Source organism: Anomalospiza imberbis, chromosome 17 (genome assembly GCF_031753505.1).
Source record: "Anomalospiza imberbis isolate Cuckoo-Finch-1a 21T00152 chromosome 17, ASM3175350v1, whole genome shotgun sequence".
Classification (NCBI taxonomy): domain Eukaryota; kingdom Metazoa; phylum Chordata; class Aves; order Passeriformes; family Viduidae; genus Anomalospiza; species Anomalospiza imberbis.
In genome coordinates, this window is record NC_089697.1 from 114441 (window position 1) to 140127 (window position 25687).

At 53.4% G+C, this 25687-nt stretch overlaps 1 protein-coding gene across 1 annotated transcript; it reads right to left on the bottom strand.

The window, feature by feature from the left end:
* Window positions 1-950: 950 nt before the first annotated feature.
* LOC137484397 (centrosome-associated protein CEP250-like) lies at window positions 951-22614 on the bottom strand. Its single transcript, XM_068208271.1, has 24 exons — window positions 22600-22614; window positions 21605-21652; window positions 21223-21455; window positions 20631-20784; window positions 19126-19316; window positions 17613-17832; window positions 16870-17150; window positions 13279-13438; window positions 12459-12702; window positions 11677-11831; window positions 10393-10734; window positions 9545-9735; window positions 8112-8239; window positions 7765-7934; window positions 6844-7020; window positions 6531-6545; window positions 6101-6235; window positions 5681-5824; window positions 4938-5218; window positions 4025-4184; window positions 3145-3448; window positions 2363-2517; window positions 1090-1419; window positions 951-1001 (listed from the first exon to the last, which is right to left on the bottom strand). Exons 1-24 carry the CDS (start codon window positions 22612-22614, stop codon window positions 951-953), a joined length of 4284 nt encoding a protein of 1427 aa, XP_068064372.1.
* Between the last annotated feature and the right edge of the window lie 3073 nt (window positions 22615-25687).

Below are 25687 nucleotides of genomic sequence, written 5' to 3' on the forward strand. Positions count from 1 at the left end.
TGCTTCCCTGAGCTACTGGAGGAGTCTTCTGTTGTAGAAGTCGACGATTTCGATAGGCAGGCTTGTGGACAGGAAACTTAAAGCAATCTGGGGGGAACACTCTCCTAAAAGTTCTGTTTCTTCTCCTTTCAGGTTCCACCTGCACGTTGGATGGGAGAGAGGGTCACAGAAACCTGTCAGCAAACACGGAGCAAAAAGACCTGTGGACATCATGGCAAGGAGATCTCTGCTCTGAGACCCTGAATTGCACTAGACAACACTGGGGGCAAAAAGCTCTCGCTGGGGGCTGTGCAAGAGAGGCCAGTGTGTGTGCGGGGACACAGGGCCAGGGAGGGAGGCAGCGGAGTGAAGGTGCCCTTGTGAAAGCCATGGGCTGCCCCAAGAGAGAGGACAAACAAAAGGGTGTGCCCACAGCAGGGACAGGGAGAGGCAAGGAAACAAGCAGACGTCTCCAAAGCACTGCCTGGGCTAACGTGCCAAGTTCCAGAGGAGCCTGAGGCTCGGCAGAGGCAGTGAAAGCCCAATTTACCCGCTCGCCACTTCTGGGCTCAGTGGTTAATTCAGGCCTCTCTCTCTTCTCCTCTTCTAGTGATGCAATTGATTGCTTGGGTTCCAGGCTGGTCCCTGAGCCACGTAACAGCTGTTCCACTTGTGCTCCAACAGCCTGCAGGGTATTCAGAGAGGAGATGATGCCCATATTTCAAACACCACAGAAGCTGTGCCTGAGAAATCTCCATCCCGGGAAGCATCCTCGAAGCACCAGCAGAGCAGTTGCTCTTCAGCCCTCGGCACAAAACTCAGCTGGGTTTAGTGCATCCCTCTGCTCACCTGCTCCATTACTTCCCACACCAAATCCAAACCCCCATGTGTTGCATGGGCACAGGAAAAGCAGCTCCCCATGCCCAGCTTTTGGCCTGGAGCAGATTGGAACAGTAAGCTCCAGAGCTGGATCAGTCCTTCTGGGTGAACCAGGAAACAATCTGGCAGTCAATGGTCTCTGGCTGGAGCCAGGCAGACAGACAAGGCTGCCTGCTGCAGCCCGGGCTGCTTTACCCAAGCAGGCCTGGACTGACAGGGATAGAGACCCACCTCCTCATGGGAAACAGCACTGGAATAATTCAGGGACCCTGGAGTGGACTTAAGGTCAATGTCAGTGCCTGCCTGGAGACACATCTTTCCCTTCAGGAAGGTGAAGTGTTTCTGCAGAGACCCTTTGGCAATTTTACACTTGGTCAGTGCAGCATGCACAGCGCTCCCTCTTTCCTTCAAAGTAGCAGTCCCATGCTCCAACTCTTCCTGCTTGGTTTCCTTTTCAGTGTCCAGTTGTGTCCTTTCCTGGTGACTTTCCATCACAGGTGCATGCATTTCATTCTTCTCTTCCACATCTCCCATGTGCTGCTGGTTCAATTCCTGTCCATGCTGCCAAAACAGGGAGAAAAAGGGTCACTCATTCACCCCCTCGGTTTGCTTTTCAGACCAGATCTGGACTCCTGCTGCAGTGGCAGGCACTGGCTGCCCCTCTCTCTCTGCCCCTCGGGATGCTGCAGACCTTTGCTGGTCTTCCCCCCTTGATTCTGCTCCTTCCCTCAGCCTGTCCCAGCTTCCTTTCTGCCCTTCCCCAAGCTCTTGCAGCCCCACTCCAGTGCTCCTCTGGGGAGGAGCTGCCAGAACTGCAGCCAGGATTTCAAGTCCATGCTAAGCAGGATTTAGGCAGTGCCACGAGGATGTGCTCTCCATCAGGGAGGAAGGGAAGAGCAAACACCGCCAGCATTTCCTTCCCTGGGCTTGGGCTGACAGCAGTGGTTTTCCAGCTCTGCTGTGTAGAGTTTCCATGGCTCCATCCCCGAGAGCCCCACTGCCCTCTCTTGGAGCAGCAATGGCCAGATCCCTCTGTCATCCTCTGCTGCCACTCAGGACGAGTTCTCCCCTTGCAGGCACACGTCCTGGTGTGGATCAGCACTTGGCTTTCCTCTCTTCTCTCCCCACTGGCTGCTCTCAGAGGGCCAAGGCCAAACACCTTTCTATTCACAGCAAACTTGGTCTTCTCACCCCTCCTTCCAGATCCAGATATTTAGGAATCTGGACGTGGGTTTGGACATGAGGAATTCCCCAAAGCATGCAATGTCCATAGAGGCAGTGTGGACATTGAGGACTAAAGCTTCTAGGGCACAGAAGCCCAGCATGGAGGAAAATCAGCAGGCTCAGCATTAACTGGCTTTGACATGACTACAACATCTTCTCCTCCTTATTCAGAAGAATGCAGTTGGAGAAGTTTAACTGGAAAAAGGTGCTCCTTAGAACTATTAACTGAATGTGCAAACACAGCTAGGAAATGGCCCTTTGTGGCATCTGCCAATCTCACCATCACATCCATCCTTTCCTTCTGCAGGCTCTCCAATTTCCTCTGCAGAGATGCCACCTCCTGACGAAGAGTCACAGCCTCTTCCTGCCTTTCACAGGCCTCTTTCTCCAGGGCAGTTTCTCGAGAGGTGTGCTTGACTGCTGCCTCCCACAAATCTGCAGCAGGGAGGGGGAAGGAACAGGAGAAAGGAGAAGGGGAAAAGCAAAGCAAAGGCAAACTGATGTGCATCCTGCAGAGACAACAGCAGTGTCTTCTCTGCCTGGCTGAGTTTGTCAGGCCCTGAGCCCACAAGGGCTCCAAAGCTGACAGAAATGAAGGAAATTTGCAGGCAGAGAAAAAAGCAGGAATGAAAGGGGCAAGGTTCAGAGGGACAGGAAAGGGTGTTTGCTCTTGGCCTTGTGCAGAGTGAGCAATCCAAGAGAGACAAAGGAGAGGGGATGCCTGTGCAGCCCTGCTCCAGAGAGGCCAGTAGCCTGGAGGCTCTGGCAGGGCATGGAGTTTGGGGGAATCGAGCTGAGGCATCCTCCTACAGCTCCTCAGCACAGACACGGCACCTGGAAGGCTCCAGCTGTGCACGGGATCAGCCATGGCACGGCCGGATGGCACTGCCAGCCACAGCATCTTTCTCAAGAAAAAACTTTCACTGGCACTTGGATGGATAAATCTCCTGCTGGTTGTTTTTCCCCTCTGCCATCTCTGGGCACTTTTCCTCTGCGAGCCATCAGCAAGATCCCTGCAGGTGAGGCAGGATGGGGCAGTGGGTGGGAGAGGAGAAGCTGTACCTTGCTCACTTTGCTCCAGCTGTTTCAGCAGCTCCTGATTGTGGGCTCTGAGATGGTCCCTCTGAGCCTGTGTCTTCCTCAGCTCCAGCTCCATGTCCTTACACTGTAGGGCCATGGCCTCTGCTCTTTCCTCAGAGCTCTGGAGCCTCACACGCAGCTCAGACACCTCAGCCTCCAGCACATCCGCAGAGTCCCTCAAAGCCCATTCTCCTGCTCGAGACTCCTCAAACGTCTGCAGCAGCTGCTTCTTTCGATTTGTTTGGGAAGCCTCCATCTGCAGCACTGTGTCCTGCAGGGCCTGGATCTGGAAGATGGATGCACAGAGCCTCAGGGACAGGGCTGCTCCTGAGGCTGCAGAGTGGGCCGCAGGGAGAGCAGCAAAGAAGAAATGATTTCAGGCAAAAACCATGCCAAAACCAAAAGGCAGAAAAGCAAGGATTCCAAAGGAGACCAATGTAGAGAAAAGAGGGAAAGGGAGGCAATGGGCATCCTTGAGGCTGCAGCTCTGAACAGCAGCTGAGATGGCTGCGCTGGAAGTGCCCTGCCCAGCCTGCCATAGCCACCTCTGTGTCCCCACATTGTTCAGTGCCCGGCACAGGCACAAACTCTGTCTGGGACAACACTGCTAACTGAGGGACACAGAGGCTCCAGAGGAGTCTGCTGCTGCTCCCCTCCCAGATTTCCTGCTGGGAGCCGGGAGAGAACAGTGCAAAACTTGGGCAGCAGACAGCAGATCCAGCCTCGGCCTCAGGGTGCAGCAGCAGCCCCGGGCAGAAGACGGCAGCTGTGCGTGCTGCTGGGAGGGGAAAGAGGTTGGGGCCTCCAAGGCAAAGGTGCTGTTGTGTGTCCCTGGAGAAGAGGATGCCACTGCACAGCTTACCTGGGTGTTGAGCTCCCGCAGTTGTCCAGCGCGGTGAGAAGAGAGCTGCTCTGCCTGCTGAAGAGCAGAGTGATACTGAGACACCTGATAGTTCAGCAGCAGGTTCTGTTTTTCCAGAGTTCTGAGGCACTGGTTCTTCTCCTCCAGAGACACTATCAGCCTAGAAGGGAAGCAAGCAACTCATTGCTACACGGTATCAGATTTTATAAACTCTCAGGACTTGCAGCACCTCAGGGAAAAACTCCTCTGTCTGATGAGGTCTGTCTAAACAACTTGGCTGTTTGTTCTCCCTGCAGTCAAAGCCCAGCATGTGCCTACTCTGCTTTTGGCCCTGAAAGAACAGGGAGTTCCTGCCTACATGCCCTACCTTCTTTTTGAGGTGGGAATGTGAATACAAACCTAACAAAGTCTTGCAATGAAGACGCCCTCCAGGCACCGGGGCACATTTTATGAGGAACCATGCAACAGAGCCACTCTTGTTGCTGGGCTGCCTCCGAGGGCAATCTGGCCTAGATCAGCAATCAGGGCCTTCAGATGGTTCTGCCCAGAAAAAGCATCAGAGGCCAGGCTGATCCACATCCCAGAGGCTTCAAGTTACAGGACCCAAGGTGGAGCTGATGGATGTATCCAGCTCCTTACAATGCAGCTCGGGCAGTGTCAACACACCCACCTAAAAACACAATACCCCCTAGAGGGAAAGAGCTACCCCCAAATCCTTTCTCTGCAGAAAAACTCTGTTTGAAGTCTTAAAAGTAAAGAAAATGAAAGACAACATCCAGACAAGGAGAAGTGTCTGCACGGAGAGTTCAGAATCTGCCACTTAGGAAATGCTGCCAGAGCCCCTGGCAGGTGCAAAGAGGGCAAAGAGGGAATCCATTCACCACAATGCAGAGTCCCACAGGCTTTCATTTACCTGGCTTTTTCACTCTCTAGGACATCCACCGAAGCCTGCAATTCTGAATTTTGCTGAGCCACTTCTTCCCAGTGATTCCTTTCCTTCTCCAAGGACTCCAGATGCACTTGCAGCTCCTTGTTCAGATTTTCTGCCTCCTCCACGATCTTCTGGACGTGTTCAACCTCCAACAGCTTCTGCCTGGACTCTTCCTGGGCCTCCCTCACCTCTTGCTGGGCTCTCTGGACAGTCGTTTCCTGGGACTCTCGGGAGGCTGCCAGCTGAGATGTCAACTCTCCCACCTCCAGTCAAAGGGAACAAAGCAGTCAGGGGCTGCAGCCACAGCTTGTCACTGTCAGCCACAGCACAGGCTGAGAGGAAAGGCAAAGGACAACTTTCCATTTCTCCCTGTCCTGAGAGCACCAGATTCACACTGGATATGGACAACTTGTTTTAGTCTCTAAGTGGCCCACCAACAAGGGCACCTGAAAAAGCACCTCCCAAACCAAGGCTGGCAAGGAGAGGCCAGCAGGAATCCATGCTGATGGTTGCTGGCCAACAGCCCAGAGGACTAGCCCAGCTGTCCAGAGCAGCAGCTGAACTTCAGCAGAGCACTGTGTGTCCTGCAGAGCAGCTGCCATGGAGCCCCCAGAGCCCGAGACAGCCCCAGGGATCACCCCACCAGCTGCTGCTCTGCCATGGAAAAGCAAGAAGGCCACAGACCCCTCGCTGCATGGCTGCCATGCCAGTGCTGTTTCACTCACCTGCTTTTGTAGAGCCTCCCTCTGCTCAAGGAGCAGATTCATTTCCTCTTTGAGGCCGTGTAGCTCTTCCTTGTGCCTCCTCTGCACTGCCTGGACTTCACTGTGAGCTTCCTGCAGCTCAGCTTGCAGATTTGCCTTGATGGTCTGGCAACAAAATGCAGAGCAACTTCCTGGGACCTGCCCTCAGGCTCAGCTTGTTCCACGTGCTGCCTCAAAATCCCATTCCTTCAGCTGCTTCTTTTGGCTTCTCTAGCCAGCTCTGCTTCCACTGCAAGCCTTCCTTCCTGGGGCTGAGCTCTGGAGCTTACCAGGCTCTGTGCTCCCAGGGCCTGAGGCAGCCCTTGCCTCCTCAGTCCCAGGAGCTGCCTTTTGTGCCCTTGTCCCTGCCCTGCCCTCTGTTGCCTGCCTACTCACACTTACCTGCCCCTTCTCTTGCAGCTCTTTCACCTCCTGCCTGAGCTGCTGGACCTGCTGGTGGGCTCGGCTGAGCTCCCCCTGAGTCTGGAGCAGTGCCTCTGATAAAGCACTCTTCTCCTTCTGCTCTTCCAGCAGCACCTGCACCGAAGGAAAGAGCAGAGGGCTTCACACTTCTCCTGCAGCATCCGTGTGGCAGAGGCAAAGACTGATGGGCTCACGTGCTCTCACAGCACTCGGCTGCTGCTCCCCTGGGCCACTGCCTGCCCCGGGGCCAACACAGCTTCCCAGGAAGTGACTTAAAACACAGCCCAGAAGACATCTCTGGGTTACTGTTCAGAAATACTCCAGGCAAGTCTTTAAAAAGATTTTTCTCTTGTCAGTGTTCCTGCTGCACCCTCCCTGTTCCCACATAAGAAAAGAGCTACAAACTCACTTTGGCTGTGAACACCTACCAGTACACACCAAAAGGGGAGCGGAAAGAGAACAGCGAAGGTACCCTGAGGTACATCTTAGAACAACAGAGCACAAGAGCAGCACAAAGATCTCAGCTGATAGCTGATGTTTCTGCCTGGCTTCCTATGAGAGGGCTCATTGCTGGTCCCAAAGACAGCCCCGTTCAGCTTTCACCTCCCCCAGTTCAATGTAGAAGACACGGAGGGCATGCTCCACACAGCCCCATGTCCTGCCATCTCCCACAGCTCCAGCCTTGCAAAAAATCACACCAGTTCTCCTCTCTCAGTCATTACCTGTCGCTTGGCATTTTCAAATCTCCTTAGTTCTTCTTGTTGGGCCAGCAGGGTGGCATCTTTCTGCCTCATCTCAAACAGCACCTTCTTGTGCTCCTGCTCTCTCTCTGCCTTCTCTTTTTCCCATTGCTCCAGCGTCTCCTGCATCTCTGCACGGTGCCTTTCGCGCTCACTTGCCTGAGGAGGGGAGGAGAAATTTGCAAGATGAAGTCCCAGGCAAGCTCCCTGCTGAAAAAGGTGAAGCTTCATCCCTCCCACAACCCCCAACCGGAAAAGACAACAGCACTCCAGAAACCGTGTCCTGTCATGGAATTCAAAAGGAGGCTCAGCAGGTGCAAGAATCACAGACTCGTGGAATCTCTTCTGTTGGCAAAGACCTTCCCAAGCGTCGAGTCCAAGTGCTCAGAAAAGGAGGTGTCACCTTCCCTTCCCTGACACCCCAGTCACAAGGACTGAAGGACCAGGGACAAGGGGCCTGTTCCCTTTGCTTCCAGCCCAAAGCTAATCCCTCTGTCCACCATGGAAGCACAGCAAGAAAGGAACCGAGTTCCCACGCCTGCAGCCAGCAGCACTGTTGGCATCTGCTCCATGCCGGCAAGTGCTCCACGCTGGCATCTGCTCCGTGGCAGGTGGGACTCAGGGACAATCCTGCCCTGGGCTGCCACGCTTTGGGTGGGCACTGCCCAACCTGCTCTGGAACTCCTCTTACGCCCTCACTGAAGCTGTGGCTGCATTTACTGTCCCAGCACCATCCTGGGGGCTCTCAGGCACCTCCAAGTCCAAGCTGCTGCCTCTGCTGCCCGGCCCAGCAGCGGGAGGCCTTGGCAGAGGATTGCTGCCCTTTCACACCCTCAGGCTCTGCTTGTGCTAAACCAACCCACAGGGCTGGCTTGGACACTCCAGAAGTGTACTGTCCCCTACCAGGTCTTGCAGGAGCTTCTTTATTTCCAGTTGCTGAGCAGTTCCCTGAAGCCTGAGGCTTTCATGATGCTGCTGCTCTGCCTGCAGGAGCTGTTGAGCTGTGTCTTCCCGTTCCTGCCTCCTGAGAGATCTCTCTGCTTCCAGCTCATCTTGCAGGCACTTCACTTCTCCTACAAACACGACCAACAGCAAGAGTCAGAGTCTTTACTGACTTTACTGACCTCAGGCCCTTTCAGTGCCACCAGCCCCACCACTCCTCAGAAGCTCTGTGGACAGAGGCAGCTTTACAGGGTGCTTAGTTCTCTAGGCAGGGGCAGCACCACAAACAAAGCACACGAGGTTCTCACCTTCTATCACCTCCTTGGCCTGTGTGACTGTGAGCACTTGAGCCTCCAGATGGTTCCTGGTGGTCTCCAGCTGAGATATCTGCTGCTGAGCAGCACTCAGCCTGGATTCCAGGCTCTCCTTTGCTGACCTACGAGTTGCACATACGGAGAGACATGAGTTGCTTGCTCCAGACACCCACAGCCGGGTATTCCAGGACGACGTGGCTCAAGATCCCCACACCTGAGTATGGGAAATGGGTCACGTGGAAATTCGCCCAGGCAAGGCACATTTGTGCCATCTCAACAGCAGAGCAGGGCCCTCTGAGGGACTGCCCAGGCCTTCCCTATGGCCTGGCACAGCACAGACAGCCCAGCCCAACTTGGCCTCAACAGCCAAACCTTCAGTTGCTGATCCTGACCTATGACACTGGCTAGCTGTGTCCAAACAGGCTGGGATGATGAGCAAAAGCCCAGCCCCTGCTCACAGCCCTTCTCTCATCAGCACTTCCAAGCTGCTCTGCAGGGGGACACAACAGACTCTTGTCCTTGCTGACTGCTGACTTTTTAATGCTCTTGATAATGGACATAAAGGTCCATCATCTTCCAGACACCCTGTATTTATGTGGCTTCAGAACTACTTTGCGTGACACAGTAAAATCTCATGGTCATCTCATAGCAGCACTTGTAAAAAATCAGGACACCCTTTTGTCTGAACAACAACTACCTGAATGCAGGGACTGCAGTTTAAACTCTTGCAAGGTCATGGAGTAGACTTGCCACCTTTATTTTAGTGTTGCGGGCCAAGCAGGCAGTAGCCCGAGGCACTTGTCCTTCTTTACAGAGAGAGAGGGACCATCCAAAGGGAGGTTGGCAGGTTTGGCAGCTGGGTGCCCATCAACAATCAGCAAGAATCCCCAGAGGCTGTTGAGAATTCCAAAGAGCTTTCCCTGCTGCTCTCCAGCCAGCTCTAGGGCCTGTCCCACACTTCTCAAGAGTGTGCTTGGAAGCAGAAAGCCCTCAAGATTTTCAGCAGGAGCCTCTGGCTTCCCCCTGAATGGCAGTGTGCTACCCCCAACGTGCCAAGGTCGGAGCCTGGAATGCTGAAGACGAAGCTTCAGTTCTGAAGATCAGGATCATGTCAAGCTACTTGCTAAGGAATGAGGGACGTTCAATGCCCAGAAGAAGAAACCAAAGCCAAGAGAAACCTGAGGTTTCACTCAGCATCTGCATGGTTTACCTACTACTCAGTTCAGGGCTGGGTGGATTGCTTTGGACTTCCCACAGGAGTGTGCTTGGCAGCACAAACAGGAGCCCAAGGCTCACGAGAGCTTTGCTGGCTTTAGGTGTCAGAAAAATAACCTTCACATCAGGGCATATTTTTCTTCTTGAGACTCTTCCATATTTTTACAAGGGAATAATAAAATACCACAAAAAGTTCTGCTTCCTGCCTTTACCTGGTCTCCTCCAGCTGCCTGGAAAGGTCTTGTTGGAGCCACTCCATGGCTGCCAGTCGGCCCTCAAGGTCAGCCTTCTGGCCCAGCAGCTCCTGCTCTCGGCACACCTGGGCCAGTGCGTGCCCTTGGCCAGAGGATTCCGGGCCCAGCTGCTCCAGAGAGCAGCTCGATGAATCTTGCTCCTGGGAAACCTGGAAGTGGGACAAGGTACAGCTCGAGCCCTTCCTCGGGAGGCCTGTGCAGAGCCAGCCAGTGGCACCTCGCAGGCAGCCAGAGGACAAGGAGCACCTGTGCTCTGGGCTCAAAGTTTCACAGCATCTGCCCTATGCAGCTCTGATAGCCGGGGCTGCCAAAAGCCTCTGGCACTGTTACCTTGGAAGTGCTGTGTCAGGCTCTACTGGCTTGCCTGGGACCAGACAGCTCCTTCCCAACAAACATCCCTACTCCAAACTCCGTGTTGTCACCCAAAAATACTGCATCTTCTACAACTGGCAATACCATTTACTCTAAGCACCAGGAGTGCAGCTGATTTTCAGCCATTGGTCCACTTTAGTCCATCACTCAGTTTAGTCCATCCCTCTGCTCACCTGCTCCATTACTTCCCACACCAAATCCAAACCCCCATGTGTTGCATGGGCACAGGAAAAGCAGCTCCCCATGCCTAGCTTTTGGCCTGGAGCAGATTGGAACAGTAAGCTCCAGAGCTGGAGCAGTCTTTCTGGGCGAGCCAGGAAACAATCTGGCAGTCAATGGTCTCTGGCTGGAGCCAGGCAGACAGACAAGGCTGCCTGCTGCAGCCCGGGCTGCTTTACCCAAGCAGGCCTGGACTGACAGGGATAGAGACCCACCTCCTCATGGGAAACAGCACTGGAATAATTCAGGGAGCCTGGAGTGGACTGAAGGTCAATGCCAGTGCCTTCCTGGATACCAGACTTCCCCATCAGGATGTACAAGTCTTTCATCAGAGACCCTTTGGCAATTTCACTTTTCTTCAGTGCATCACTCAGTACTTGGGTGTTCTCTCTCCATTTCTTCAAAGAAGCCGCCCCATGCTCCAACTCTTCCTGCTCGCCTTCTCTCTCCACTTCCCATTCTTGAGTATTTTCCTTATGATTTCTTAACTCAGCTGCGTGCATTTCATTCTTCTCTTCCACATCTCCCATGTGCTGCTGGTTCAATTCCTGTCCATGCTGCCAAAACAGGGAGAAAAAGGGTCACTCATTCGCCCCCTCGGTTTGCTTTTCAGACCAGATCTGGACTCCTGCTGCGGGGGCAGGCACTGGCTGCCCCTCTCTCTCTGCCCCTCGGGATGCTGCAGACCTTTGCTGGGTTCCCCCCTTGATTCTGCTCCTTCCCTCAGCCTGTCCCAGCTTCCTTTCTGCCCTTCCCCAAGCTCTTGCAGTCCCACTCCAGTGCTCCTCTGGGGAGGAGCTGCCAGAACTGCAGCCAGGATTTCAAGTCCATGCTAAGCAGGATTTAGGCAGTGCCACGAGGATGTGCTCTCCATTAGGGAGGAAGGGAAGAGCAAACACCGCCAGCATTTCCTTCCCTGGGCTTGGGCTGACAGCAGTGGTTTTCCAGCTCTGCTGTGTAGAGTTTCCATGGCTCCATCCCCGAGAGCCCCACTGCCCTCTCTTGGAGCAGCAATGGCCAGATCCCTCTGTCATCCTCTGCTGCCACTCAGGACGACTTCTCCCCTTGCAGGCACACGTCCTGGTGTGGATCAGCACTTGGCTTTCCTCTCTTCTCTCCCCACTGGCTGCTCTCAGATGGCCAAGGCCAAACACCTTTCTATTCACAGCAAACTTGGTCTTCTCACCCCTCCTTCCAGATCCAGATATTTAGGAATCTGGACATGGGTTTGGACACGAGGAATTCCCCAAAGCATGCAATGTCCATAGAGGCAGTGTGGACATTGAGGACTAAAGCTTCTAGGGCACAGAAGCCCAGCATGGAGGAAAATCAGCAGGCTCAGCATTAACTGGCTTTGACATGACTACAACATCTTCTCCTCCTTATTCAGAAGAATGCAGTTGGAGAAGTTTAACTGGAAAAAGGTGCTCCTTAGAACTATTAACTGAATGTGCAAACACAGCTAGGAAATGGCCCTTTGTGGCATCTGCCAATCTCACCAGCACATCCATCCTTTCCTTCTGCAGGCTCTCCAATTTCCTCTGCAGAGATGCCACCTCCTGACGAAGAGTCACAGCCTCTTCCTGCCTTTCACAGGCCTCTTTCTCCAGGGCAGTTTCTCGAGAGGTGTGCTTGACTGCTGCCTCCCACAAATCTGCAGCAGGGAGGGGGAAGGAACAGGAGAAAGGAGAAGGGGAAAAGCAAAGCAAAGGCAAACTGATGTGCATCCTGCAGAGACAACAGCAGTGTCTTCTCTGCCTGCCTGAGTTTGCCAGGCCCTGAGCCCACAAGGGCTCCAAAGCTGACAGAAATGAAGGAAATTTGCAGGCAGAGAAAAAAGCAGGAATGAAAGGGGCAAGGTTCAGAGGGACAGGAAAGGGTGTTTGCTCTTGGCCTTGTGCAGAGTGAGCAATCCAAGAGAGACAAAGGAGAGGGGATGCCTGTGCAGCTCTGCTCCAGAGAGGCCAGTAGCCTGGAGGCTCTGGCAGGGCCTGGAGTTTGGGGGAATCGAGCTGAGGCATCCTCCTACAGCTCCTCAGCACAGACACGGCACCTGGAAGGCTCCAGCTGTGCACGGGATCAGCCATGGCACAGCTGGATGGCACTGCCAGCCACAGCATCTTTCTCAAGAAAAAACTTTCACTGGCACTTGGATGGATAAATCTCCTGCTGGTTGTTTTTCCCCTCTGCCATCTCTGGGCACTTTTCCTCTGCGAGCCATCAGCAAGATCCCTGCAGGTGAGGCAGGATGGGGCAGTGGGTGGGAGAGGAGAAGCTGTACCTTGCTCTTTTTTCTCCAGCTGTTTCAGCAGCTCCTGATTGTGGGCTCTGAGATGGTCCCTCTGAGCCTGTGTCTTCCTCAGCTCCAGCTCCATGTCCTTACACTGTAGGGCCATGGCCTCTGCTCTTTCCTCAGAGCTCTGGAGCCTCACACGCAGCTCAGACACCTCAGCCTCCAGCAGCTGCTTCTCTTGAGTTGCCTGGTGAGCTGTCTGCTCTATCTCTGCCAGCAGCATGGCCTGCATCTGGAAGATGGATGCACAGAGCCTCAGGGACAGGGCTGCTCCTGAGGCTGCAGAGTGGGCCGCAGGGAGAGCAGCAAAGAAGAAATGATTTCAGGCAAAAACCATGCCAAAACCAAAAGGCAGAAAAGCAAGGATCCCAAAGGAGACCAATGTAGAGAAAAGAGGGAAAGGGAGGCAATGGGCATCCTTGAGGCTGCAGCTCTGAACAGCAGCTGAGATGGCTGCGCTGGAAGTGCCCTGCCCAGCCTGCCATAGCCACCTCTGTGTCCCCACATTGCTCAGTGCCCGGCACAGGCACCAACTCTGTCTGGGACAACACTGCTAACTGAGGGACACAGAGGCTCCAGAGGAGTCTGCTGCTGCTCCCCTCCCAGATTTCCTGCTGGGAGCCGGGAGAGAACGGTGCAAAACTTGGGCAGCAGACAGCAGATCCAGCCTCGGCCTCAGGGTGCAGCAGCAGCCCCGGGCAGAAGACGGCAGCTGTGCGTGCTGCTGGGAGGGGAAAGAGGTTGGGGCCTCCAAGGCAAAGGTGCTGTTGTGTGTCCCTGGAGAAGAGGATGCCACTGCACAGCTTACCTGGGTGTTGAGCTCCTGCATTTCTCTTCTGTGCTCTGCGTGGAGCTCCTCAGCCTGGGTAAGGGCAGAACGAAGCTGAGACACCTGACTGATCTGGGCCAGGTTGTTTTCTTCCAGGGTTCTGAGGCTCAGATCCTTTTCTTCCAGAGACAGAGTCAGCCTGTAGAACAAGGCAACAGATGGCCATGAGAGACATTCAAATCCCTTGAGTGCCTCAGAGTTGGTCAACTCCAACTCAACTGATGGAGTTGACCACTATGTCAGGCAACATTTGGAATGTGTCAAGCTTAGTCTGGGGTAGATGATGAGTGAGTCCAGAGCTTATGGGTCAGAATAAAAGGACAGACAAGTAAGGGTGACATTGCTGTGGGTGCTTGCTAGAGGCCAGCTAAACAGGAGGAGAAGTAGATAAGGCTTTCTACAGGCAACATAAAGCAAGCTCAAAGTCACAGGACCTGGTTCTTGTGGGGGACTTTAGCTTCCCTGCCGTCAGCTAGAGAAGCAACACAGTGCAGAATGTTCCTGGAAAGCACTGATGACAACTTGCTGACACAGGCAGTGGAGGATCCCACAAGGAACAGCATGCTGCTCAACGTTACCCTAACAATCAGGGAAGGCCTTGTTGGAGATGTGAGCCTGAGGTCAGCCTTGGCTGCACTGCCTATGAATGAGATTGTGGACTTCAGCTGGGGGTGAGGAAAAAGCAGGGTAGCAAGCAAGATTACAACCACAGACCTCTTGAGAGCTAACTTTAGTCTCTCCAGGGACCTTCTTGAAAGAAGCACATGAGAACAGGCCTTGCAAGGTAAAGGGATCCAAGCTGATACTGAAGGATCACTTCCTCCAGGCTCCACAACAATACATCCTAGTGAGCAAGAAACTGGGCAAAGGGGGCAAGAGACCTGAGTGGATAAGCAAAGAACTCTTGTCGTTCCTCAAGCACACGCAGGAAGTACAGAGGAGATGGAAGCAGGCTCAGGCCACTTAAAATGAGTATAGTGAGATTGTTGGAGTAATTAGAAATGAGACAAAGAAGACCAAGGACCACCTTGGAATTAAATCTGGGCAAGGACATCAAGGACATCAAGAAGAGCTTTTTAAAATACATCAGTTACAAAAGGAAAACCAAGGATGATGTGTCTCTGTCTGTTCCTAAATGGAGGGGAGACCCTGGTAACAGAGGATGCAGAGAAGGCAGAGTTCCTGAGTGCCTTTCTTTGAATCAGTCTGTACTGGTTAAGACCAGCCCTCGGGGATCTCTGGCCCAGGAGACCAGGCTAAAGGAATGTTGGAAGGAAGACTATCCCTTAGTGTGGCAGCAGCTCTCTGGCCACAGAGAGCAGGCACAGACTTTCCCAGGCATTTTCCCAGGGAAGGCTGTGAGAAGATCAGAGAAAAGAATGAGAAACAATTCTTATCTCCACTTGTTGCACCTGCTGTTGTGCGCATGTGGAATGTGTCATGGAGATTTGTTTACCAAAGGGTGATTTCTTAATTGGACACTGGATGGTTGGATTGATTGACCAATTAGGTCAAAGCTGTATCGGACTGGCTGTAAAGGTTACTGAATTTCTTCATAGTATAGTATAGTGTAAGATGATATAATAAAGCAATTGATCAGCCTTCTGCAATCATGGAGTCAATGCTAATTATTACCCGGCTGGGGGCCTGCAGCGACACCTTAGCAAGACTGTCCTTTCAAGGAGGCCTGGGTTAGTGAATGCCTGGGCAAACTCGACATCCACAAGTCCTTAGGCCCTGACAGGATGTGTCCATGAGTGCTGAGGGAGCTTGTGGACACCAGAGGGAGGCCACTCCCCATTATCTTTGAAAGGTCATGGAGATCAGGAGAGGTGCCCGTGGGCTGGAAGAAAGCAAATGTCATTCTGCTCTTCAGAAAGGGCATGGAGGAGGACCCAGAGAACTATGGGCCTGTCAGAATCACCTCAATCCCTGGAAAGGTGATGGAGTACCTCATGTTGGAGGTCCCCTCTTCCCCACATGGAAGGACAAAAAGGTGATCAGGAATGGTAAGCACGGATACACTAAAGATAAATCATGCCTGACCAACCTGATTGCCTTCTACAATGAAACATCTACCTGGGTGGACAAAGGGAGAGCAGTGGACATTGTCTACCTTGATTTCAGCAAGGCTTTTGACACAGTCTCTCACAACATCCTCCTTGGGAAACTCAGACATTGGTGGCTGGAGGAGTGGACTGCAATTAGTGGCACAGGGGCTCGTTAGAGGCCTGTCATTAGTGGTGTCCCCCAGGGCTCACTCCTGGGCACACTATTGTTGAACTTGCTCATCAATGACTTGGATGAGGGGGTCGATCTCTCCCCAGCAGGGTCACTGTGCATCCCCTCAGAGGGATCTCAGCAGGCTGGGGATGGGCAGAGGAACCTTCAGAAATCCAGCAAGGGCCAAGGCAGGGTCCTGCACCTGGGGAGGAACAGCCCCAGGCACCTGTACAGGCTGGGGCCAACCTGCTGGGCAGCAGCTTTGTGGAGAAGGACCTGGGGGTCCTGGTGGACAAGAAACGCTCCACAAGCCAGCAGTGTGTTCTTGTGGCCAAGGGGCCACTGGGATCCTGGAAAGCACTGGGAACAGCATTGCCAGCAGGTCAGGCAGGGGATTCAGTCCCTCTGCTCAGCCCTGTGAGGCACATCTGGAGTGCTGTGTCCAGCTCTGGCTCCTCAGCACAGCAGGCACAGGGAGCTCCCGGAGCGGGGCCAGCGGAGGCTGCGCAGCTGAGCAAGGGCCTGGAGCATCTCGGTGCCCAGGAAAGGCTGAGGGAGCTGGGGCTGCTCAGCCTGGAGAGCAGCCCCAGTCAGAGAGGGGCCCTCAGCCCTGGGTGTCCCTGTGTGCAGGGAGGGTCAGAGCAGGGCCCAGGCTCTGCTCCCTGGGGCCCAGCAATGGCACCAGAGGAACGGGCAGGGACTGATGCCCAGGCAGTTCCACCTGGACAAGAGGAAGAAATTCTTTCCTGTGCAGAGACCGAGCCCTGAACAGATTGTCCAGAGAGGCTGTGGAATCGCCAGCTCTGGAGACATTCCAGAACGATCTAGATGCAATCCTCTTCCATGTGCCCTGGGATGACCCTGCGTGAGCAGGGAGGTGGGACTAGATGAGCCACTGTGGTGCCTCCAACCTTACCCATTCTGCGATTCTTTTTGTCTGGCTTAGACAAAAAATCATGGGTTTAACACGTCTTATGTCAACAAAAAGCATGAGATACCAGGCTGATGCAGATCTCAAAGGCTTCAAGTTACAGGACCCAAGGTGGAGCTGATGGATGTATCCAGCTCCTCACAATGCAGCTCGGGCAGTGTCAACACACCCACCTAAAAACACAATACCCCCTAGAGGGAAAGAGCTACCCCCAAATCCTTTCTCTGCAGAAAAACTCTGTTTGAAGTCTTAAAAGTAAAGAAAATGAAAGACAACATCCAGACAAGGAGAAGTGTCTGCACGGAGAGTTCAGAATCTGCCATTTAGGAAATGCTGCCAGAGCCCCTGGCAGGTGCAAAGAGGGCAAAGAGGGAATCCATTCACCACAATGCAGAGTCCCACAGGCTTTCATTTACCTGGCTTTTTCACTCTCTAGGACATCCACCGAAGCCTGCAATTCTGAATTTTGCTGAGCCACTTCTTCCCAGCGATTCCTTTCCTTCTCCAAGGACTCCAGATGCACTTGCAGCTCCTTGTTCTGATTTTCTGCCTCCTCCAGGATCTTCTGGACGTGCTCAACCTCCAACAGCTTCTGCCTGGACTCTTCCTGGGCCTCCCTCACCTCTTGCTGGGCTCTCTGGACAGTCGTTTCCCGGGACTCTCGGGAGGCTGCCAGCTGAGATGTCAACTCTCCCACCTCCAGTCAAAGGGAACAAAGCAGTCAGGGGCTGCAGCCACAGCTTGTCACTGTCAGCCACAGCACAGGCTGAGAGGAAAGGCAAAGGACAACTTTTCATTTCTCCCTGTCCTGAGAGCACCAGATTCACACTGGATATGGACAACTTGTTTTAGTCTCTAAGTGGCCCACCACCAAGGGCACCTGAAAAAGCACCTCCCAAACCAAGGCTGGCAAGGAGAGGCCAGCAGGAATCCATGCTGATGGTTGCTGGCCAACAGCCCAGAGGACTAGCCCAGCTGTCCAGAGCAGCAGCTGAGATTCAGCAGAGCACTGTGTGTCCTACAGAGCAGCTGCCATGGAGCCCCCAGAGCCCGAGACAGCCCCAGGGATCACCCCACCAGCTGCTGCTCTGCCATGGAAAAGCAAGAAGGCCACAGACCCCTCGCTGCATGGCTGCCGTGCCAGTGCTGTTTCACTCACCTGCTTTTGTAGAGCCTCCCTCTGCTCAAGGAGCAGATTCATTTCCTCTTTGAGGCCGTGTAGCTCTTCCTTGTGCCTCCTCTGCGCATCCTGAATTTCACTGTAAGCTTCCTGCAGCTCAGCTTCCAGCTCTTCCTCCACATAGTTCCTGGTCATCTGCAGCTGAGATATCTGCTGCTGAGCAGCACTCAGCCTGGATTCCAGGCTCTCCTTTGCTGACCTACGAGTTGCACATACGGAGAGACATGAGTTGCTTGCTCCAGACACCCACAGCCGGGTATTCCAGGACGACGTGGCTCAAGATCCCCACACCTGAGTATGGGAAATGGGTCACATGGAAACTCGCTCAGACAAGGCACATTTGTGCCATCTCAACGGCAGAGCAGGGCCCTCTGAGGGACTGCCCAGGCCTTCCCTATGGCCTGGCATAGCACAGACAGCCCAGCCCAACTTGGCCTCAACAGCCAAACCTTCAGTTGCTGATCCTGACCTATGACACTGGCTAGCTGTGTCCAAACAGGCTGGGGCGACGAGCAAAAGCCCAGCCCCTGCTCACAGCCCTTCTCTCATCAGCACTTCCAAGCTGCTCTGCAGGGGGACACAACAGACTCTTGTCCTTGCTGACTGCTGACTTTTTAATGCTCTTGATAATGGACATAAAGGTCCATCATCTTCCAGACACCCTGTATTTATGTGGCTTCAGAGCTACTTTGCGTGACACAGTAAAATCTCATGGTCACAGCAGCACTTGTAAAAACTCAGGACACCCTTTTGTCTGAACAACAACTACCTGAATGCAGAGACTGCAGTTTAAACTCTTGCATGGTCATGGAGTAGACTTGCCACCTTTATTTTAGTGTTGCGGGCCAAGCAGGCAGTAGCCCGAGGCACTTGTCCTTCTTTACAGAGAGAGAGGGACCATCCAAAGGGAGGTTGGCAGGTTTGGCAGCTGGGTGCCCATCAACAATCAGCAAGAATCCCCAGAGGCTGTTGAGAATTCCAAAGAGCTTTCCCTGCTGCTCTCCAGCCAGCTCTAGGGCCTGTCCCACACTTCTCAAGAGTGTGCTTGGAAGCAGAAAGCCCTCAAGATTTTCAGCAGGAGCCTCTGGCTTCCCCCTGAATGGCAGTGTGCTACCCCCAACGTGCCAAGGTCGGAGCCTGGAATGCTGAAGACGAAGCTTCAGTTCTGAAGATCAGGATCATGTCAGGCTACTTGGTAAGGAATGAGGGACGTTCAATGCCCAGAAGAAGAAACCAAAGCCAAGAGAAACCTGAGGTTTCACTCAGCATCTGCATGGTTTACCTACTACTCAGTTCAGGGCTGGGTGGATTGCTTTGGACTTCCCACAGGAGTGTGCTCGGCAGCACAAACAGGAGCCCAAGAGAGCTTTGCCGGCTTTAGGTGTCAGAAAAAGAACCTTCACATTGGGGCATATTTTTGTTCTTGGGACTCTTCCATATTCTGTCCATGGAATGTAAATAGATCTGAAAAGGTTCTGCTCCCTGCCTTTACCTGGTCTCCTCCAGCTGCCTGGAAAGGTCTTGTTGGAGCCACTCCATGGCTGCCAGTCGGCCCTCAAGGTCAGCCTTCTGGCCCAGCAGCTCCTGCTCTCGGCACACCTGGGCCAGTGCGTGCCCTTGGCCAGAGGATTCTGGGCTCAGCTGCTCCAGAGAGCAGCTCGATGAATCTTGCTCCTGGGAAACCTGGAAGTGGGACAAGGTACAGCTCGAGCCCTTCCTCGGGAGGCCTGTGCAGAGCCAGCCAGTGGCACCTCGCAGGCAGCCAGAGGACAAGGAGCACCTGTGCTCTGGGCTCAAAGTTTCACAGCATCTGCCCTATGCAGCTCTGATAGCCGGGGCTGCCAAAAGCCTCTGGCACTGTTACCTTGGAAGTGCTGTGTCAGGCCCTGCTGGCTTGCCTGGGACCAGACAGCTCCTTCCCAACAAACATCCCCACTCCAAACTCCGTGTTGTCACCCAAAAATACTGCATCTTCTGCAACTGCCACTTGGGAAACACAATTATTATCTGGATATATTTCATTGCTGGACATTTTCAGGAAGATTTGTGAAAACAAATTTGCTTGCTGAATCAAGGGGAAATATACAGGATTTCCCCCTGCCACAACAAAACTGTCGTCTAAGTTTCTCCTCCTCACATATTCTACGCAGCTCTCTGCAAGGAGAGGATGCCTCGCCGGGAAATGGCTCTTGTGCTGAGCAGACATTTTGTGACTTGTGGACGCCTGCCTGATGTGGCCAAATCAGAACGTCTGCTGTGCATTTGCCCAACCTATCACATTCCCCAGAACTGAGACTGTCTGACAGAGATCATCAGAAACAAAGCCTTCTCTTGCAGCTATCCTGTAACACCCAATCTAAACCTCCTCTGGCACAGCTTGGGGCTGTTTCCTCTTGTCCTGTCCCTTGTTCCCTGGGAGCAGAGCCTGACCCTCACCTGGCTGCAGCTTCCTGTCACAGAGAGCTGTAGAAGGCAAGAAGGTGCCCCCTGAGCCTCCTTTTCTCCAGGCTGAGCCCCCCCAGCTCCCTCAGCTGCTCCTGGTCACACCTGTGCTCCAGACCCTTCCCCAGCTCCGATCCCCGTTTTAGAGGCTCTGTGGCTGCCCAAAGCAACACATTTTGCAGAAGCATGCAACACTTTGCTGATGAACACGCATATCCCTGGCTCATAAACGCATGTGCCGTCTTGAGCCAGGTGTGCACAGCAGTGTGCCCGTCTTCTCCTGCCAGCAACAGCATCTGGGCTGATCTGGCTGCCACAACTCCCCCTCCCACAGGTGCTGCCGAGCAATAAGGTGTTCAGAGCCGTGCTAACATCATCCCTCTCCTGCTGCAGCAGATCCCTCTGAAGCTGCAATTCCTCCAATGACTGCCTCTTGACTTCCAGCTCGCTCTGCAACAATGGGTCTTCTCCCTCGAGTGCAGCCAAGTCCTCCAGTGTACAAGAAGGGGCAAGATGAGTTTTCAAGGGAAAACCAGTCTCATTTCCAAAACCAACCTCCATCCTGTCCTGCTGCTCTGCCTGTTCGGCCTGGGCTGATGCTTCCTTCCGCTGCTTGGTGTTCTTCAGATGCAGACACAAGGCTCCTGGCTCCGGGATTCCAGTGCATTGCAGCAGCATTTCCCTGGACTTCTCAAGGTTTGAACAGTCACTGCAGAGACAAGGCTCAGTCAGAAGAATCAAGAGGCCTGAAGAGTCAGCAATGCCATTTTCAGCTCTCCAGGATGGAGCTGGGGGCAGTGGGCTAAGGAAGACCTTGCTCTTTCCCTCCCAGGAAAATCCTCCAGAGGCTGCCTTCTTTCAGTGAGAAGCTATGGCTGGGCAGGGGCACTTAAAGAACAGAATTCAGGGAAGCAGCACGGCGAGAAGGAGTCTCCTATTCCAACATGGCTCTGCAGCTCCCAGACAGCCTTGGGAGTCACAGTAGAGCATGGAAAAACCAGACAGGACGATGCTCGAGGGCCACACTGAGGACTACACATGGTAGGCAGGTGACTTCTTCACCAGGGACTCCTCTGAACTCCCCGGCCTGGAAGCAGATTGTTTCTGGAATGCAGGAGGAGGAGGAGGAGGAGGAGGAAAGACTCACCTACTGATTTCTTCTAGCAGAGAGTCTATCAGCTGGCAGCGGCTTCTGATCCTCTGGGTTCTCTCCTCCATTTGATCAAAATGCCGCTGCATGCGCCCCCAGTTCTCTGTAGCTTCCCGAACCAATTCAAAAGGATGCTGTTCATCAGTGGATGTCAGAGTTGAGAGGATATTCCCAGGATTGTCGGTGCAGATGATGGAATTGGCCATGCTGTCACTGTCGCCTACCAGCGCCTGAAAGCCCACATCCAGCTGTTAGTCAGGTGTTCTGTTCCCATTCCAAAGCAGCACTGAGATACCTCTTTTCTGATCCCACAAGAACCAGCGTCCATTCATGGAGAACCAGTTTCAAAATGCCAGCCAGCTCAGCACACTTTACTCACCTCAGGGGCTCCGGAGGAACGTCCCTGCTGAGAAAGCCCTCGAGCTCCCTGCAAGAGCACGGGGAAGAGCACACTCAGACTGCATGGCTGCCCCTGAGGCAGTCGCCTCTGAGTGCCTCCCAGCCTGTCCCAGAGCACAGCAATTCCAGCTGAGCTCTTCCTCCCCTCCTTGGGAATATTTTCAGCCCAGTAGTTTGACAGCAGCAGAAATGAACATGCTGGAAGGTGTTTCATCACTTCTAAGAGCACCAGAAGGGGAGTTGCCCAGAGCCCCAGCCAGTCTGGCCTTGAACACTCCCAGGGATCCAGGGGCAGCCACAGCTTCTCTGGGAAACCTCAAGCCTGGGTGCCAGGGCCTCAGCACCCTAAGAGGGCAGAACTCCCTCCCAATATCCCATCCATCCCTGCCCTGTCTTGGTGGGAAGCTTTTGTCATTTGTCCTGTCCCTGCAGGCCTCTGGCTTAAGTCCATCTCCAGCTCTCATGCAGCCCTTTCATGCATTGGAAGGGGCTCTAAGGTCACCCTGGAACCTTCTCCAGGCTGGACAACCCCAACTCTTGCATCCTTTTCCCTTGCCACTGGTGCTCCAGCCCTTGGAGCATCTTCCTATCATGCTTGTGACCTCCTCTGGGCCACTAGGGATCATTTCAGAGATGTCTGGGAGAAACTCATTCTGGACTCTGGGAAGCACTGAGGCTGTGCTGTAATTTGGGTGAGGGGAAGGCAATGAAAAGCTGCTCCCTTGTTTGTGCCCACAGCCTCCAGTGGGACAAGGATGGAGGAGGAGATGTGGCTGTGCTCTGGGATGGCCAGGAGCCACCCATTCCCTCCCACACCTGTCCCCACAGTGAGCACCAAAGCTGCTGCCAGCTCCGGAACAGCCAACTGTTAATCCCTTGCTATTGCCAAAGGGAACTGTTCCCCGAGGCCCAGTCCAGGCTCTCCCAGGTCCCTGCTGGGCTTGGCACAAGGAGAGCAGTGGCTTTCTCACTCACCCGCCGGGTCTCCATCCTCCCCTTGGCACGAGCAGAGAGTAAACAGCAATGACCAAAGGCCCTTGGCCTTTGCAGGGTCTAAACCCCAATATCCAAAGGCCCTTGGCCTTTGCAGGGTGTAAACCCCAATATCCAAAGGTTCTTGGCCTTTGCAGGGTGTAAACCCCAATATCCAAAGGCCCTTGGCCTTTGCAGGGTCTAAACCCCAATATCCAAAGGTTCTTGGCCTTTGCAGGGTCAATAGCACACAATCCACGTGCCCTTGGCCTTTGCAAAGTCCAAGCCCCAAAGCTCATGAGCTGTTGACAGCTCCAGGGTCCAAACCCCAATAGCCAGGAGCTGTTGGTTGTCGCCAGGGTCTAAGCCCCAACATTCCATGGCCTTTGTGACAGTTCTTGGGCTCCAACCCCCAACATTCCATGGCCTTTGTGACAGTTGTCAGGCTCCAACTCCCAACATTCCATGGCCTTTGTGACAGTTGTCAGGCTCCAACCCCCAACATTCCATGGCCTTTGTGACAGTTGTCAGGCTCCAACTCCCAACATTCCACAGCCTTTGCGATGGTTACCAGGGTCCATAGCCCAGCATTCCAGGGGCTCTTGGAGATGCCCTCCCTGGCTCTCCCCCCATCCCATCTTCCTGCCAGTCCTGGTGTTAAAAACAGGCGAACTGGAGCCAAGACATTTTAAAAGGCCTGGGCCTGTTTATTAAAAACCAAGACAACTGAAGACGAGGCCCCAGGAAAAGCCCAGGGCCTCAGGGGCAAGTCAGAGATCCAAGTAACTCTGTGCTACACAGGGAGTTTCTTTGGATACTAGTTCTGCAGAAAGACCCGGGTGCTCGGCACCCAGGGGTTTTTAAAGTCTCTGAAAGGTGCAAGACTGGTGCACTTTTGATCCACTTGTTGATTGGTCCACCTCCTGGTAGCTGGTTGCTCCATAAGACAGCGCATTCCTGGCCTATCATCCTGGAATTCTGAGGCACTATTGGCTGGTTAGTCTCCCAGTCATAGGTTGAGTTGCTGACATCGCTCCATGATGTAACCCGTCTAGAAGATTCTTGCCTTGACACCTTTTCCGACCCCTCTTTTCCGTGATTGACAGCTATGCACGCACACTTGACCGACAATACCTTTAACTTTGCAACTTACTACATCAATTCCAACAATTAATTATATTAATTAGCAATTCATTACAACTCATTAAAACGATGAACTATTATTAAGCCGGCCTATTAAAACAAATTTATTTATACCGCTGGCACGGGCCCTGCCTCCCCCGTGTCTCCAGAGCCCTGTTGGGCAGCTGGGCAGGGACCTGGCTCATAACATGAGTTCAAAGTTGCTGGTGCAGACAGTGTCAGTTTTAAGGCTCAGCGTTCTCAAGACCTGCAGGCTCTTTAGGGATGCGCTTGGTTCCTGAGTCACAGGAATTCTTCTGTCTTTCCTGACAAAGGAGAGATGGAAGAAAAAGCCTGCAAAGGTTCTTGCTGCTTACAAATATTCATGGAAAGTAAAGCTTTGCCTTTAGAACAGCCGCATGAGGAGGAAGAATGGTGTTTCAGGGGCTTTTCAAATTCCTACAGAGAAATGCCAAGAGCTGCAGTGTTTAAGGCTCATAAAAGTGATTAAGAATGCTGAGACAACCACAGGTGCATTTTTTTTCTCTGCTCTCTGTTTGGCAATATATCACTAGGTTTTCTAGGCAGAAGAAAAGTCTTGCTGCTTACATCAGAGATTCCTCTCTAGGAACAGACCTTCAAGAACTAAATGAGCCTGCTTGTAAAAGCTTTGGCAGGTATTTTTTGCCCTCATCTTCGATAGCGTTCATCTGTGACCTAGGGAGGAATTTTGTGCCCCAGTTGACAGGAATTGGCTTCTGAGCAGGGCACAAATCCTGCGTGGAAGAGAAGAGCTGCACCTGCCTTCTGCAGGGCCTGTCTCTCCAGAGACGGACAGCCCCTGGATGTCACTGCCAAGTTAAGGTTCAGAGACCGATGCAGCTTCAAGTGTCTGCTTCCACAAGAGCAGCTTTGGGCTCCTTGAGCAGAGCTGCAAAGGAGCAGGACAGCTCCTGCTGAAGGTCTGACAGCTCCTGCCTGGTCCTTGCACAGCTCTCAGTGTAGTTCTGCCGGTGGTCCTGTCGGTCTTGGGCCAGCTGTGACTGCAGCAGGGACACCTGAAAGAGGCACAAGGCCCGGCTCAGACAAGCCCACGCTGGCAGGAGCACCTGCAGCCCCACGGTACCGGCTCTCGGGGCAGACACAGCCTCCAACTCCAGCCCTCACCAACTCTCTGCCCTGGGGCAAGGGGAAGGGAACAGGCTCCCACACAGAGCAGAGCTCAGATGATCAACAGGTCCAGTTCAAGGCTGGCAAAGCCTTCCCACGGACATCCCTCAGCCACCACAGGTCTGTTAGAGAGAGTTCCAAGGGGATTTAGGAACCCAACTCTGATTTCCAAAGCACACATTTGGGCCACCGAGCCCTTTTTCCACAGGCTGTGCCTCAGCACGAGGGCTGCTGCTCCCTTCAGTTCCTGGAGGACTCTTCTACTTGAGCTGCTCAACAGCCAGCCCAAGCATGAGGGGAATGTGGTGCTTGGGGTTTCCTGGTACTTTCTTGAGGCATTTGAGCACCCCAAGCCCCATATTACACGTCCCCCTTTTATACTGATATGTTAATTATGGCTTTAACTGATTTATATTTATTGATATTTATTATGCCTCTACTCAATTTTACTTAATTTTCAGGGATTCTTAAAGGGCCTTTGGGGTTTTTCTTGGCCTTGCCACGTTTCAGTGCACAGTCTGCCTTTCCCACACTCCATTGTCTAAATGGAACTAAAATATAGCCTTAAATATTTCCTACTTATTCAAATTTATTCCATTTTGGTCAGTTTTGTGTAAATTTCGAGGAGGTTTTGAGGCTTTTTGGGGTCATTTTGCGTACCCTCCCAGCCAATCCCTGAGGGCACTTTTCCCCGTTGTCACTCACTGAGGGGGGTTGGGCTGAGGCCGGAACTCCTCCCCGCCCTCCCCTTGCCCATCACTGCCGCCGCTCCCCTGCCTCGCTGCCAGTGGCCCCTTGT